Source organism: Actinia tenebrosa, unplaced genomic scaffold (genome assembly GCF_029948245.1).
Source record: "Actinia tenebrosa isolate PJP-AT-01 unplaced genomic scaffold, QUT_ActTen_1.0 PGA_scaffold2__45_contigs__length_23673736, whole genome shotgun sequence".
NCBI lineage: Eukaryota > Metazoa > Cnidaria > Anthozoa > Actiniaria > Actiniidae > Actinia > Actinia tenebrosa.
The window spans coordinates 1,178,152-1,195,469 of NW_028292579.1; the positions used below are offsets into that span (position 1 = coordinate 1,178,152).

The 17,318-nt window shown below is 36.5% G+C and overlaps 2 protein-coding genes across 4 annotated transcripts; one reads left to right on the forward strand and one right to left on the reverse strand.

Annotated features, from left to right (window-relative positions):
- Positions 1-1,025: 1,025 nt before the first annotated feature.
- LOC148908944 (proteolipid protein 2-like) lies at positions 1,026-10,825 on the forward strand. Of its 3 annotated transcripts, XM_089034285.1 has the most exons (5): positions 1,038-1,159; positions 7,174-7,274; positions 7,792-7,947; positions 9,065-9,190; positions 10,210-10,825. In XM_089034285.1, exons 2-5 carry the CDS (start codon positions 7,188-7,190, stop codon positions 10,282-10,284), a joined length of 444 nt encoding a protein of 147 aa, XP_088890411.1. In that variant the 5' UTR covers positions 1,038-1,159; positions 7,174-7,187; the 3' UTR covers positions 10,285-10,825. The 3 variants fall into 3 exon arrangements, with proteins under 3 accessions (XP_088890410.1, XP_088890411.1, XP_088890409.1); XM_089034284.1 differs by lacking the exons at positions 7,174-7,274; positions 7,792-7,947; positions 9,065-9,190; positions 10,210-10,825 and adding an exon at positions 2,859-3,673 and having other exon boundaries at positions 1,026-1,159; XM_089034283.1 differs by lacking the exons at positions 7,174-7,274; positions 7,792-7,947; positions 9,065-9,190; positions 10,210-10,825 and adding an exon at positions 2,788-3,674 and having other exon boundaries at positions 1,116-1,159.
- Positions 10,826-12,220: 1,395 nt separating this feature from the next.
- On the reverse strand, positions 12,221-16,953 carry LOC116304513 (uncharacterized). The gene is made up of 4 exons (XM_031714256.2): positions 16,126-16,953; positions 14,427-14,562; positions 12,861-12,993; positions 12,221-12,449 (listed from the first exon to the last, which is right to left on the reverse strand). Exons 1-4 carry the CDS (start codon positions 16,779-16,781, stop codon positions 12,364-12,366), a joined length of 1,011 nt encoding a protein of 336 aa, XP_031570116.1. The 5' UTR covers positions 16,782-16,953; the 3' UTR covers positions 12,221-12,363.
- Between the last annotated feature and the right edge of the window lie 365 nt (positions 16,954-17,318).

Consider the following 17,318-nt stretch of genomic DNA (forward strand, 5'->3'; position numbering starts at 1 on the left):
AACAATACAAACACTTTGAAATTCCACGGACCTTCACTGTAACACATCAACATTCTACACAAAATCCTGAGATAGAGAGATCTCGAAACATGTCCATGTACTATAGACCCCTTGCACTGAATTCCTAGAGGAATTGTTCTGGAGGACAAAACAATAGGCTGTCTTTTCTTGTGCAAAAAAAACTGTTTTGTCCCCCAGAACAATTCCTCTAGGAACTCAGTGCAAGGGGTCAATATGTCTTCTAAATTACATCACTTCCATTATAAAGTTGGAAGTTAAATTCCCGGTGGGAGGGGAGGGAGAGGGTTTGCTTTGAATAGCACAGTGCGCAGATGATGTCATAAAACCGACTGAAGACAAAGACGAAATTCAGACAAACAAACTTGTACTTTGCTTTCAGCAGACAATTTTTATAGCCGATTGCAGTTCGTATGGCTTACATAGTAAACGTACCTAGGGGATGAGGGATTGTAAAAACCCTGTTCGATTTTGAATGATTTGCCTGTGCAGATCAGGGAACTCCCACAACTTGCTACAAAATTGTCAATCAACGTTAAACTGAAGCAATAGCGCAGCGCAGCCGTGACGTCATAAAAACGAAGACAAAGGCGAAATTCGGACAAACAAACTTACAAGTTTACTTTCAGCAGATAATTTTCACAGCCGATCGCAGTTGATCTTAGTTTACATGGGTTATTATTGTAACTTTAAGTAAAAATAATAAAATCGGTTCGTATAATCCTCGTAGCGGTTAAACAGAATGCAATGTTTGTCCGAATCTTTAAGCTATTTTTAGAATCAGTGCGCTGCGTAATTTTAATTTAAAGTTAGAACTTCCCTCCAAACTTTGCTATAACCCAGCTCACTGCACTTCATGCCATACCACGTGATTTGCTATCGCAGATCAAGGAACTACGTGTTACCACACGTTCGCAATCAAAGTTACGTTCAAGCAATTCACTTTCATCCAAGTACTCCACCTCACTGTGCTTCCTGTCTTTGCTACATGTTTAAGCGTGATATAGCGTGTTACCACACATTGTCAATCAGTGCTGAAAGCAAATTTTTTTCGAGTGTTGCTGTATAAAAAGTCTTGCAGCCCACTGCCTTTCATATCTACGAAACGACACACGAAGACCCGCAATCCAGAAAATTAGAGGTAGGAATATATTTTGCCATAAAATTTTAGCGTTGTAATTAGAAACCATCTCGAAGGCTGGGAAGAAAGTGCTCCAAACCTTTAGATAAGCAAAAACGACCTAAAACCCTTTACACCTTAAAATTAACAACGAAATCTGGAGCGCATATTACTATCACAGTTCCAATTGATCAATCTTTAAATCTTTAGAATATCAACCATTTTAGCAATATTGCAGGTAGTCGTTTTGCTTGGAATTAAGATTTTTCTTGAGCCATTTACTGTGGTGCATGCAAGTCGAGTACACCCCTAGAGCGGATGCAATTAAACCGTGAAATAAAATATAGAGGATATTACATGGGCGCGCGGAGATACGAAATTTATCTTCGAGCGTTGAAAAGATCTCTCACGAGTGAGCGTAGCGAACGAGTGAGAGATTTTCAACACGAAAAGATAAATTTCGTATCTCCGCGCGCCCATGTAATATTCTGTTTATTATATATTTATCCATAAAATCAACCTAACAAGCTTTTTATTATTATAAAAAGTTTTTATTTATGGATAATTATATGATAAAACTAAATACTAACTAATAGTATCTATTTAGTGACTAATAGTTGCTATCACTCAACCAGAACATTCATCATACAAAGACAAATACACAAGAGACCATTTGTGTCTTTTGTTTAATAAATGTTCTGGTTGAGTAATAGCAACTATTAGTCACTAAATAGATACTATTAGTTAGTATTTGGGTTGATTTTATTTCACGGTTTAATTAATTTATATTGTACAACAAACTGAATTCGGATGAAGTGATTCAAATTCCCCATAACAGTTCATCGTAGCTTACAGTAGTAGCGAGTTCTCAGAGTATAGTGAAGTCGCTAAACTCGTGAAATAGATATTAGACTAATACACATTAGTAGATCGTAATTCCATGGCCATTGCCTTTTTTTGGGTGTCTATTTGACTATTACACGTTGGCTTTCCGTTTCTTTTGTTCATGGGTTAAATGCTTTTACTCTAATCTGATCACTTTAAGGTTTCGTGTTGAATCTAAGTTATGATAGAGCGAAATCATTTAACCCCTGAAATAAAAAATACTAGAGACCACAGTAAATCCGTGAAACTTTAGTAATACTAAATATAGCACAATTTCATGCAAATTCCATTGTTTTCTATTGTTTAATTAGCACTATTTTGTACTATTTAGTAATTAGTGTTTCACGGATTTACTGTGGTCACTCTAGTCAACGTGTAATAGTCAAATAGACACACAAAAAAAACAATGGAATTAGGATCTACTAATGTGTATTAATCTAATATCTATTGCACGGGTTTAGTGACTTCACTCTAACAATGACATTTCCTTTAAAAATTAATATTTATTCATATATTCATTTCGATTATCAATGCAACATATATCCTTTCAAAGTTACGATGATTTTGCCAAAATAAAATACATACAGTCAATGTCATTAACGTTATCCACCAAAAAAATACATTTACACATTTACACATTTAGACTAAAAGAAATACGGTGGACAACGTTAATGACATTGACTGTATATACTACAAATACTTCATATGCTTATTTTATTACATTAATTTATTAATTTATTTTAATATATTAAATTCCTCTTAAGGAAATGGGATTCGACTTGAACAAGAGAGAATTTAGAGACGCTTTACGTCTCCGTTATAATTGTTCTTTCAGAGACATTCCATCAAAGTGTGTATGTGGTGAAGATTTCTCGGTCGATCACGCAATGATATGTAAACGTGGTGGATTCGTAATTCAACGTCACAACGAATTACGCAATCTGGAGGCTGAGCTTCTTAGCACAGTATGCAACGACGTAGAGATTGAGCCCTTGTTACAATCAATCTCAGATGAGAAACTAAGCAAAGGAGCAAACAAAGCTGCAGACGCAAGACTTGACATCCATGCACGAGGTTTCTGGGAGAAGCAACGTTCTGCCTTTTTTGACGTAAGGGTTTGTCACCCAAATGCAGATACGTACAAAGATCTAGATCTACCCAAAATCTACAAGCTACATGAAAATGACAAGAAGCGGAAATACACCGAAAGAGTAAACGAAATCGAACATGGAACATTTACTCCCCTTGTCTTTTGTACAACAGGAGGTATGAGTAAAGAATGCAAAACATATCACAGCAGGCTTGCTGAACTGATAGCCCGAAAGAAAGGTGAAGAGTACCACAAAACAATGGCATGGATTAGGGCCAAGACTTGTTTCTCTCTGTTAAGATCTGCACTTGTATGTCTACGAGGCTCAAGGACTATAAAAAGAACTTATAATGATATAAACAACATAGACTTAGACATTCAGGTTGCTGAAAGCGCCATTTTATAAATTTAGATTTTTAGCTTATTAACGTAGATTTTTAGATAAAGATACATAGTTAGATATTTAATATATATTTCAATTTTCCTTATTAGTCAGTTTTTCATCTTATAATTCCTTCTTCTTTGTAAGTGTTATATATTAACATATTCATATTTAAATAATGGACAAATTCTATTCGTTTTTTACAATCTTGAAAAAATGTATAAATATTTAAAATTTATTAATTATTGATTAGAGATTATTGTTATTATTAATTATTGATTAAAGACTATATATCCTTATTTTAATATATTAATCATTTAATATATTAGATATCAAATTTGTATTCCCTCATGAGAATAGTAGGACAATTGGTGCTAATTAACTGAACAAAAGAAAGTGTGCAAGGGAGTCTGGTAGTAGAGGTCAATGACGCCATCATGCAAGCGTCTTATTTCAAAACTGAAACAGCTTTCTGGATACGAAATGTTCTCGAAATACGGCTAGCCGGCGTTTTCAAATTGTTCCACTCTGGAGACCGTATTCGAAAAAAAATCGTTTTCGGTGAAGAATTGTTCCGGATTGGCTCGGACTAGTGTGGATGGAAGGCCTAACTGAAAAATAAAGTTGCGGATTCAAATCTATCCGGCATAGTGTGGACGGGGCCTCAGTGCTGAAAGAAATCAGAAGTGAAATTCAGAATCTCTCTCAAACCGGAAACCATCTAATAGTTAATTGTGGTGATAATAGCGCAGCGCAGTTGTGACGTCATAAAAACGAAGACAAAGGCGAAATTCGGACAAACAAACTGATAAGTTTACTTTCAGCAGATAATTTTCACAGCCGATCGCAGTTGATCTTAGTTTACATGGGTTATTGTTATAACTTTAAGTAAAAATAATAAAATCGGTTCGTATAATCCTCGTAGCGATTAAACAGAATGCAATGTTTGTCCGAAGCTTTAAGCTATTTTTAGAATCAGTGCGCTGCGCTATTGTATCATCACTCTATAATCCCATAGAAGCAACTATCGTATCATTTTCAATTTCTCTCTCCTTATCCAATTAATGATTAATTAGAATCGCTTCCTTTCGCATTTGTTACGCCACAAAATGTAATAACTCGCACAAAATGTATAATAACAACGCAAAATGTAATAACTTTTGACGCAAAATGTAATAACTTCAATAACGCATCTTAAAATCATTGTTTACTGAATGGACGTAAACGACACAGTAGAACCGAACAGAACAGAATAGAGAATCGTCTGGGGGAAAAAAACTGGTTAGACTACATTACGAGATATTAAACAACTGCCCGCGACTTTTTTTGCTAAGATTAGATGCTAATTTTTATGTATTTTTTTTATTGCAAATTGATGAACATTATGACTAATTAATTCATGTTATTTTGGTACGTTTTTTACCATAATGTGGTAAATTTTTTAAAGTGTTATGTTGATCCTGAGTGCGCTTGATATTGGTGATATATATGAAGAGTTGCTGATTTTCCCCTCAAATATACTACTGTTGGAGTGAGTGGACTTGCTTTGTAAAATCCACACGTTGAAATCATGTATTCAACATGAATATTTATCTTGACGGTTCATGCGAAATTCAAGTTTAAGTCATCTGGTATGGTTCGTATACAGAACAAATATTGATTTTCTGGATATTTAAAATGCGTTATTGAAGTTATTACATTTTGCGTCAAAAGTTTTTCATTTTGCGTTGTTATTACATTATTACGTTTTGTGCGAGTTATTGCATTTTGTGGCGTAACAGCATTCTTTCGAGGGAAAACTATGACTTATGGAAACAGTCTGGTATAGTTTGGGATGATATAATTAATCTGCAATAGTGGGACTACATGTCTGTCCAATTTGGAAACGATTAAATTCAAAAAAATCCTCTGACTGCCAAATTAGACTCGGCCTATTGGTCTCTTCCAATTTTGTCAGTCTTCGGATTTTTTTTCATCCAATAAATAGCCCTGGATCCTCCTCTTATTCACTGTACTCTATTAGATGGTTATCGCGGTTTAAGAGAGATTCCGAATTTCACTTCTGATTTCTTCCAGCACTGAGTACCGCACTGCAATTATGATTAATAATAAGGTATTGCTCTAGCATTTAATAAAGACATGTTCGACTAATTTGACAAATAAAAGTAGCCAGTCGTAGGGTCTGTACTGAGCCTGAAATTACTCCAAAGCATTCCAGTATTTTGACAAATATCTAGAAAACGCTAAAAGATATCACATATATTCTACTTTGAAGTACTTAGAAGTACAATTGACTTTTTTTGACAGTACTAGTGCAAGCGAAATTTTCTAAATTTGTTGTGCGATTTCACAGATATATGGTTTGCGCCGCATTCTCTGAATTATATTAGGCAGATTAAGATTCCCGTTTTTCCTTCCCGCAAACGGCAAACGTGACCGCGTTTTCATCGTTTCCCTACATTTCACTTTACGTTTTGCAAACCTTCTCGACAAAGACAAGTATTCTTTTGTTTATCTACTACTTGGAGATTTTTGCGATTCCTTTTCACTAATTTTGAAGAATTTTTTAATGGTCCACTGACGTTTCACGTTTGCCGTAAACGAGAATCTTAAACTGGCTCATGCTATTGCTTGCGTGGAGTATAAAGCGGACGCATCCTGTTCGAAACAATTTTACCTTCAGCGAGGTTGAAGATACGAGAAAATATGAATATTCAATGTTTTTTAAGCGATGTTTTAAGAGACGTTGCATTTCCCAACTGATTGGTATTTATGAACTTTTTTTAGAAAAGTATGATAGCAGGCTCGAGCTCTGCACTAGAATTAGTAATGAAAAAAAATAATCAAGCAGGCTTCGAACAAAAACATCTCAAATGCCCTTAGTAAATACTGAAACATTTAAAAATAGTTTCGTAAATAGGCTACGTTTTAAATATAATTTAGCAGTACAGTTTTAGAACCTAGTTTACGTTTTTCGTTTACTAACTTTTACGATACTTGTATATCTGTACTTGTATATCTGTACTTGCTATGATTATCAATATAGGTTTTTAGATTTACATAGATTTTATATGATTTCTCTTACTATTGTAACCTTCAATATGTTGTATTTGTGTATTGAAACAAAGCATTTGCAAACCCTGAAACAACCTCTGGGCTGATCTAAGTCAGGGCATGGCTAACTCACAGATAGAACCCTGAAACAACCTCTGGGCTGATCTAAGTCAGGGCATGGCTAACTCACAGATAGAACCCTGAAACAACCTCTGGGCTGATCAAAGGCAGGGCATACCTAACTCACAGATAGAATTGGAAGCTTGTTTCTCGTAGTAGCGAAAACCTCTTCAATCAATAGGCCATTTTCTGAAGGTTGCGTGCGCATTCAACTTAACGGGCCACAAAACTGAAAAACGCAAATTCATTAAAATTGAGAAGCCAGTTTTATATTTAAAGAGGAGAGTGATCGATTTTATAAATTCCTATCCAAAAAAATTCATAGCAATGCAGGATAATACTAGTGTTTTGGTATCGTGGCCCGTCAAGTTCCTTAAATTTGGATGCGCACGCAACCTTGAGAAAACGGTCTATAGAGTCTTATCTTGTTAAGGCCTCTTTCTCTAACGATAGTCGCACTTACTTAGTCTTTTTTTATCATCCTGTATCCCTATTGCAACACAGACTAGAACCGTACAATGGCTGACGCAGAAGCTGGCACTCAATCGGGATGTTCTACCTCCTATGTAACCTCCCCGCCCGGGATCCTCAAGATTGTGGAAGCGGTGAGTAAGGCCTGCTTAAGAAACGAACGGAGCTCTTTACCTTGGGCGTAATGTTTTCCCATTTCAGACCATGTGTCTCTTGGGAATAAGATTCTTTGTTTGAGTTGTATCCATATCCATGTGTCTTCTCATGTGTAACCATTAAACGAATAAATGACACTCTTGGGGATGACACGTGGTCTGAAATGGGAAAAACATTACGCCCAAGGTAAAAAGATCCATTATCTATGGATGCATGGATGCATGGATGCATGGATGCGTGGATGCATGGATGCATGGATGCATGGATGCATGCATGCATGGATGCATGGATGCATGCATGCATGGATGGATGCATGGATGCATGCATGGATGGATGAATAGATGGATGCATGGATCGATGGATGCATGGATCGATGGATGGATGGATGGATGGATGGATGGATGGATGGATGGATGGATGGATGGATGGATGGATGGATGGATGGATGGATAAATGAAAGGATGACTGAACGAATGAACAACTTATATCTTTCAGATCCTGCTGCTCATCACGATTTCATGCGGCTTTGCGTGCTGTACTGGCTACTTCATCTACATTTCCATTGCAGCTCTCATCGTTGTAATCATCTTTTTTATCCTTTACACCTTCAATGTGGTCCACAAGTTTCCAAATACAAACTGGAAAAAAACGGTACAAACCAACGTTCATAGCCATGTATATACCTAACTTAGCCTTCAAAGTAGGCGTTCTTTGCGAAATTTGGTCGAACATCGCGGTTCAACAAAAAAAAAAAAGTGAAGGGGACGTTTCCTTTTTCTTGCTAGGTCCCATTTTTCTCTCGGGCATGTAGTTGAAACAGGAACCCCAAAACCTCGATTCTTCCCCAAACTCACGAGAACGTCTGCCGTTTACTTGATAGCGGAATGAGTTCCGTTCCGGAAAGAGTTAATCCCCCTTAATTGCCATATTTTCTTTGTATCTTTTTACATGATACCAGAGCGAAATTTTATTCCGGAACAAGTCATTCTGGAATGAGTTCATCCACATTTTCATTCCGGAACGAAAACGCTCGTTCCTGAACAATATTCCATAGCGGTATTATATAAACGTGGTACGAACACTCATTCCGGAATGAAACCGCTGTCTGTGAACTGACTGAAACGAGTAACGCATGAGTATCAGACATTTCAAACTTGAACTTGTTCTGTGGATTTTTCTCAAGTATTGATGGTTTTCAAGTCGGCCATGTTGGAGGAATTTAGCAAAAGAATTTTCAGTGAATTCTTTTGTTATATCCTCCAACATGGCTGCCGGTTTTCAATACGTGGTTTTGACTATGCATGACTTAAGTGATGCATCTCTTTAAATGCGCCAGAAAAGTGTTGTATATTTAATAATGCCTCCTATGACATCACACTCTTTAGCATATTGTTGATACCTCCAAGATGCATATACCCACGAGCGCAGCACGTAGTTTCACTGCGAAGTTTGGATCATATGCTGACGCCATTCCATGTTCGATAAGATGGCATGCAGAACATAGAAAATGTACTCCATTTGTTTTTTAACATAAAAACTCCCTAAAACGCATTTTTTTTAACGTTTTTAAGTGATCAAAACGACCAACGCTAAGAGGTCTCGCTCGTTGACGTCAGCTTATTGGTCTGTCGTCTTAATGATCATAAAAAATAGCCAATCAGAGCGCGAGAAATTAACGATTTGTAGTAAAAAAATTGTACCATCAATAATTTACTTCATGTAGAATCATTATATTGTTGAGAATATTAATCGTTTTTCTTTGCTTTAGGTGTTCATCGATTCTATAGTATTTGCCATACTGCTGTTGATTGGAATGGCATTGATAGCCCACGTGGCCCAGAGAGACTCTGCCAGGTACGATGTGGCCCTTCCAGCGTCTGTATACATAGCATTGGTGAGTTTAGAAACTATTACAGAGTGAATACCATATGTTCGTGAAAAGGTGAACTGAAATTGTACAAATTAGTGGAAAGTTTTGTAGGTCTACGGTCTACTGAGGTCTACTGAACTTACTAATTTGTACAAATGTGTGCAAAGTTTTGTAGGTCTACGGTCTACTGAGGTCTACTGAACTTACTAATTTGTACAAATTTGTGCAAAGTTTTGTAGGTCTACGGTCTACTGAGGTCTACTGAACTTACTAATTTGTACAAATGTGTGCAAAGTTTTGTAGGTCTACGGTCTACTGAGGTCTACTGAACTTACTAGAGTTATCTTAGTTAACCCGTGTAACAAAGTGAGTGAGTAATAGTCAAAGTACAAAAAAAAAAAAATTGGAATAGTCCATTTCACGGATTCCGTTACTCAACCTCAGCCTCGTCAGCGTGTAACTATTCTTTATTCTTTGGTCGTCGGAGGGGGTCAAATCAACGCAAATTCACCGAAAACCCGTATCAATCCACAAAGAGAAGTAGAATAGCCAGCAAACGCTCAGAACATTTTTTAGTACATATTAACACATATTATATTAAACCAGGCCATTTTAGATTAAACTGTTTCGCTAGGAGCAAATTTTGTTGAATTTTCTATTGGATTTGGCGATTCTATCCCCCACATAAACAAGCAGTGACGTCATAGTGAAATAGGGCAATTGAACAAAAGATTTTTTCAGTCTCTTATATTCTTGGGTAACTTAACAAAGCTGATCTCTATCAACCACTGTCATGTTCAATCTGTCTCAGGAATGTAGATAGACTCCTTGCACTGAATTCCTAGAGAAATTGTTCTGGGGAGAAAACAATATGGCGTCTCAGTTTTCTTATTCAAAAAAATCCATTGTTTTTTCCTCCAGAACAATTCTTCTCGGGACTCAGAGCTAGTGTTCTATAGTCTAAACTCATTGAGCACTGCGTGTAATCACCTCAACTATGTCAAAAATCTTCTAACTTTTTTCTCTACAATTTATTTTTCAAGGTGTCTGGGTTCATGGCTGTCGTCGTGTTCATCGTCGACGCTGTCATCCATTACCGACTGATGCAAGCTGAGTGAACCAGACACTAAAGGAACCGTTCATTTCTTACAGGGGAAGGGAGGAGTTGGGATTTGTTAGGGGGGAGGGGAGGGTCGTTAAAAAAATCAAGTTCGAAAATGGGGCACACGAAAAATCCGAGTCACAACACTTTTAGAATAAACAGTATGGACAACAAGGGAGGGGAGGGTCAGACTTCTGGTATGGGTTACCAAGCAAATCCCACCATCTCCCCCCAACGAAAAATTAATGGTCCCAACGCTCACACAACTCGTAGAAAAAAGGTGTATTTGGTTTTTAGGTCTTATGATTTGTATCACGTCAACTTTATTGTTTTAAAAGCATTTTATAATATGTTCGTTTAGTATATTTTTATGAGATTGTATTACCAAAATATAAGTAGTTTTTGATAATGTTTTGAGAATTGAAAAGACCAATGATAGCTTTACAGAACTTTATATTTAGGCAAGTAGTCTGAGTGTTTAGCACTCAACGATATTTCTACAAAAATACACCCTGTTCTATTATTGTCTAGTCACTAATAAATATTAATCAAATATTTTTATGTGTATTGTTATTAGTTTTAATTGTGCCAGAGTGGCTTTTATGCTGAAGGTCGTTGTTGTTAATGAGACGCGTTTTGCAACGACAATTTTTTCAACCGACCTTCAAATCTCACGACATTGTTGACAGAGAAGCTGTGCGTGTCATATTACATGTCATATTTTAAGATGATTTTTGAGCAAGAATAAAGTAATGCCTTCATACATGAAGAACCATCCTTGCTCTACTGTTACATAGAACAACAATAATATGAACTGCTCCCCCCCCCCCCCCCCCACACCAACATTATGATGGTGATGTTTTCTATGTTTTAAGCAAAAAGGGAACTAGAGGGTAAAGGTAATTTTTAAATAATACTATTAAATTCTTTTAGAATGCTACACAATTTTATCAATGCTTAGAAAACTCATTAATAATTCATGAAGAAAACACAATAGAAATCATGACCATGAAGGTGATTTTATATCTGATAAAGATTCGTCTTCATTTGCATAAACTTTAACTTGGATTTTCTCTATCAAACTTGGTTCATTTCGTAAAAAAATCGGTACACAATGAGAACAAACATCATAAGTTTTCTAAGCCGTTCAATAATCTCGCAGATCGTGTTTTATCGGGTCTAAAACCACTCGGCTGCGCCTCGTGTTTTATACCCGATAAAACACTCCTGCTCGTTTATTAAACATTACATAATGCCAACAAAGCAAGACAGTACGGTTTAGATTATGGGATTCAATAATGTCTGTCAATAAGTTATATTACTTCTCTGTAAAAAAAATGTGCTGCTCTGTTGCATATCACAACTAAGGCAAATGGCGCTAAGACTAGAATTTTGTGGTCAGTGTAGGCACAATTTCCCATTTCAGAACATGCGCCATTCCCTTCGAGACTATAGCACCCCAGTTTCCACCCCATTCAATGCATACCGCTATTTTTGAAGACTACAGACTCATTTGCACAGTCTTAGCCTCGTTTATGAGTCAGCTATTCACAGATACCATTAAAAGTCTGTGGGATTTCAAAACATTGGTATTGTTCAAGCTGCACATTCTTTACATTAAAGTTGACATTTGCAAATGATTTACTCTTAAGCGAGGCTAAGCCTGTGGAGATGAGTCTTCAGTGGTATTTACGGAATGAGAAAAGGGACTGTTCTTTGTCCACGTTACAACCCAAACATATTACTGTAAATGTGAATAGGAAGAGCCTATATAGAAGTCAGTTCATGTAATGCATTTAAAAAATCTATTGTGTTCATTTGTCTTCTATCTATAGCATTAGGTGCGATTCATTGTATTCTTATGAAAACATTACATCTCAACTGCTTGCTACATGGCTCTCAAAATGTGAGTAAAGAAATAAATAATGCTCAAGGGAATGACACAATAACTGTTACATACAACACATTGTATATCAATAATGTATTTGACAGTAAAGAAAGAAATAATACTCAAGGGAATGACTCATGATCTGATATGGGAAAATGTTACGCCAAAGTTATGTCATTCAACTAGTATATGGTTCCTTTACCATGTTCAATCATACTCGGAGCCAATAGTTATGCTCAACTGTCCTTCCAGGATATCTGTCTTGTGAAACCATCTGTTTGTATCTAAAACAACTGAACATACAGAATTGATGTTAAAATATGATATATATTCGCTATACGGATACGTGCCTCCAAACAGGGTATGGTTTTCAGCGATTCTACTCTGGAACAGGGTATATAAAATCGCGCTCGCTCTGGAACAGAGTATATGAAATTACGCTCTTTCCTCTCTGGAACAGGGTATCCATTTTCGCAATACCAGAACAGGTTGTGATTTTCAGCTATCTTGCTCTGGAACAGGGTATGAATTTCAGCCATTTTACTCTGGAACAGGCCTACCCTAAACTGGCAAGAGTACCCCCCCTTCCCCGGGTTGTGCTGCCAAAACAATCCCTCTCAAAAACTGTGACTGTGGCTTCCATCCTCTCAGCCACACGCAAGGAGATTTGCTTGTTGAAGAAAAACAACTTGCATCAAACTTACTTATCTCCCCTGGATGTACGACCACTTCCATTTTTGGATGACAGATATGAGCACACTCTGGTGGCGGCTCTAATGTCCACTTTTTTTGGCCACTGATCTGCGCTTGCCAGGATGGATTCCCCACTTGATCAATCTGAAAAACCAAAACAAAAAACTGAAATTAAGCTAGGATCTTCCATACTTCTTCCAGAGAATGCATTTCATCCACTTTTATCAATCATGCCATGAATCACATTTGAAGTCCACTAAATATATAATCTAAGAAATAAGAAAAGCAATAAGCCAACAGTCAATATCTTAAGGGCTTAAGTGGACATTTTTATGAAAGGTGGGGTCAGGATTCTTTTAAGGGTTAGCAAGCGAAACCCACCCCCCCCCCCCTCCCCGTCCATGGAAAATAATGAGCAAGATTAATAGTCGTGCGACAGGGCAGGCTGGAGTTCAACACAGAATTGTATAAATCTTAATTCAGAGAATAAGATCCCATTTACCACAAGAAAACAGAAAGGCAAGTGAATATGGATAAAAAAAACTTAAACAAACAATATTATTCTCAGATTTCTTGTCCTGTGATTTATCTTGGTCTGTACTAATTGCCAGCCAATTTTGAGCTATTTTGAGCTAATTTACTTCGCACCCTCCCCCAGAGCAAATAAAAACATTAACCTCAAGAAGGTAAATAATTCTATCAAAGAACACTTATTCTATATTGTTTAATTGTCATTTTTCTTATTAAATTTAACTCGAGAGCTTTTTTATGCAAATTTTAAGCAATATTTAATAGAGAGCACTTGAATGGCTTTTATAGCACTTGAATAGTATTCGCGTCAAAAAACTGTTAAAAACGAATTTATAATTATTGAATTGATGAATTATCAAGAAATTCAAACGCCTCGTAAAATCATCAAGTACCAAAATTTCCTTGGAAATTCAAGTGCAACTTTTGATAGAATTAAATAGTTCACAAGTTTTAATGGTGTTTAATACAGAAAAAGCCACTCAAATGCACCACTTTAGTAGTACTAACTTGGAAATACGTTTTTCACAAAATTAGAGAAAATTTTAAATGGGATTTCTATTAGAGAAAGCCTTTCGCAATTTTTTTCTTTAATGCAAAAAAAGTTACAAGTAATTAATGAAGACAAACTTATATGAAATTCAAATGTGTAGTTCCAGAAATCATCCATACCCACCCCACAGAGAAATTTGGAATTTCCGAAGGGTGGAGGGGTCAGAGAAAGAACAAAAATTACAGAGTTTGTATGGAAGAAAATTGGAATTTCTCGGGGTAGGGTGTGTCTTAAAAAAAGTCCTCCGTGAGGACAGGGTGTGGATAATTTTTGGAACTACACAATGTCAAAAGATTCAATTTCCCCAAGCAGTTCTTTACTAGGACCAAATTCAATTTTGTAGAAATGTTGGCTTTAAAATATAATCAAGACCCCATTTTAAGAACGCTTAACTTCAATGACAGAAAATTGAATGGCTTTTGTTCCATTTGCAGGCAGATTAACCTTTCATAACTTAATCATATATTTATTATATTATATATTACTTAGAACTCACATGCATGTGTGCGCCAATTCCTGGACAGCCCATGAAAATCCAATCTGTTTTACTTGATTCTGAAATCTCAGGGAGAAAGTATGGCCTCTTGTAATATTTTCTCAATTCGTTAGCAGCTCCAGAATCACAGTTGCTCCTGTGAACAGCAAACAAAGTTAATAACTGGTGTTCTAACGAATGTTTAGAAACAGAAGAACACAACTGGTCGCAACTAGAATGACGATCAAGTAAAATAATGTGTGTCCATGTCTCCTTATGGCTGTGTTCATAATGTATGGCAGATGGGGTGGGGGATTGGAGGTGAAATCTTTAAATGACAAAGAAAATTCTTCGGCCCCCCACCCCCTGGGCAATCTCTTGTAGCTTCTTCTAAAAATCTTGCATCCCCACAATAGAGCATTTTCACTCACGTGAGAAGGCAGCCATAAACAATAGAAACTTTCTGCACAGTATTTGCATAAAAATAGAGTTCAATTCCCAGAGGATAGAAAATGTATTGTGTTGGTACCCCATAATGGCCGCTGTGACGTCACGTGAAAATGCTCTATAGGCCAATTGCATGATGGCTTCATTTTACTACCACTACCAAAATGCTATGCGAACTTTGTTTCTCATTTGAATTTGTATTCCCTCATGAGAATAGTAAAACAATTGGTGCTAATTTACTGAACAAAAGAAAGTGTGCAAGGGAGACTGGTAGTGGTAGTAAACGAGGCTAAAATGCAAGTGACTCATTCTCTGATAAAAAATTTCAATCCTCTCCATTTCATTGATAAACATTTTCCTGATTCCCCTTTAATTTCTCCTGCCTCCCCCCTGCCATACATTATACATCATAAATGCAGCCTACAGAGTAAGGAAGTTGTTTTTAAACATGCCTCCGAAAGCAGTCCGTTTTATCGAGCAACAATCCCCTGCTCTTGTGAACAGCAGAACAGTTTTAACACCGTTATCAGGTACCGCAGAGGGGGAGAGGCTGGTAGTCTCCCATACTAGTCTCTTAGTATCTTTCAATCATGGAACTTCCAGCCCTACACCAGTCTCTTATTTGGCCCTCCGCGTGCTCCATGCTCCCTTATCTGAGAAGACTTTATAAGAATGAGACTTTATCCAAGAAAGCTTTCAGGACAAGCCATGTAATGACAGAATTATTGAAACATATTTTTTCAAGAGAAAAACAAAGATTGCCAAATTATAATAGCACCCGTTGACGTGTTTGAAACTGATTGGTGTTACTAAGTAACTATGCAACAGACATGCTGGTATATTCACAAGATCGAACAGATGCTTGAAGTTTGACGATGACAATAGGTAATTTAGTGAACAAACTTTAACAGGAATAATTTCCTGTAAAATACGCGCTTATGTTCACAGCTGTTTCACCAAGCCCGTTTTTACGAATACGGAACTGACATTTCAAGCAAAGAAAAAAAGTATAAAAAACTCAATTTCGATAAGTTATAGCTAAATGAAGTTATATCCGAATCACCTTTTTTAAATTATATATAATTCATGTTTAAAAAAATCAGTATTGTGTTATTAAATATTAAATAAATAATCCATGCTCATAGCAAGCTCGCTTCGTTTTACGTGTAATTGAGATTCCTTAAGGATATTTAGGCTATTATAACATATTAGGCTTAAAATAATAATTATCTAGGATCAAATTTATAAAGGAGTTAAAAAGTCAATCGCTTACCAACCAATGTACCATTTCTTGCCTTCCATCTTTGCGTCTTTTTCAGGCATTTCAAAAACTTCTTCAAGAGATTGAAATTTCGTGTTGTAAGGAAAAAACTGGCATTGCGAGTCTTGGTTCTTTAAAACAGGGCTGTCTGGGCTGTAGATCGTTTTGAAAAAGTCAAAACTGAAGTGTTTTTGAGCAGTCCAGTTTTGCGTGCCATCTTCAATGACAACAGGACGGCTTGTATAAGCGTACTTCTCTAAGAACTCCTCTCGGGTAATTGCTTTAACTCGGTCTACTTTACTGATGTTTTTACAGATATTGCAGTCCACTGGAGGCCGAAATAGGTCCAGAACGAACTCTGGCATAGGAATTAAACAGTTGTCTTTATTAAGATCTGTTTCAATGATTTTGTCAGCCACAAACTCGACTAATGCTCTCTGTGTGAGTGTGTTACTTTTGAAGGCATAGACGCCAAATCCGATAACAACAGCGATGAAACCAACGAGAAATGTACCGATGTACCTCCAAGAGGTTTTCCTCTTTAAATTTTTTACAGATTTCACTTGGATCAGAGAAGAATCCTTGATTCCAAGGCTTTTAGCTTTCAGTCGTAGAACCCTAAAAGCCTGAAGAACTTCCTGTTCTGTTTTCAAATTGATTTCTGCCATGATTTATAAAAACAATCTTGCATCTGTAAAGTAAGGGTGCCTGTTTGAACTCAACTTGCTTTTAACAGTGACAAAGCTGTTAAGCGAGCTCCTGTAAAGATGTTGTGTACACACTTTTGTCCTCGAAATTTGAATAATTTTTACCTCGGAAAGTTCCGCCTCCGTAATCGTGTTCATTTATGGTTGTCAACTCGTAAAATCATGTTTATAGAGTGGGGGGGGGGGGGGGGGGGGTCACGATTTTGATACATGAGATTATTTATTCTCTAACAAAAAAAAATCATCAAAAGATCAAAAAATTAAACTAGTTAATGTCCTCATATTTTTTTCGTTCTTTAAATATTTCAATTTGACAATTATTTGCCTAAATACCCAAAGTACTCCATCACCCGTGGGGGGTCCCCTCATTTGAAAAATTTGTTACGACCATTTCAAAACTGCCAAGTGTTTAAGGCGATGTTAAATTTATTTTAAAGCGGAAATGAACCCAGACAAGATTGAAAAGGTGAAGAAAAATCTAATTTTTCTTACAATTCT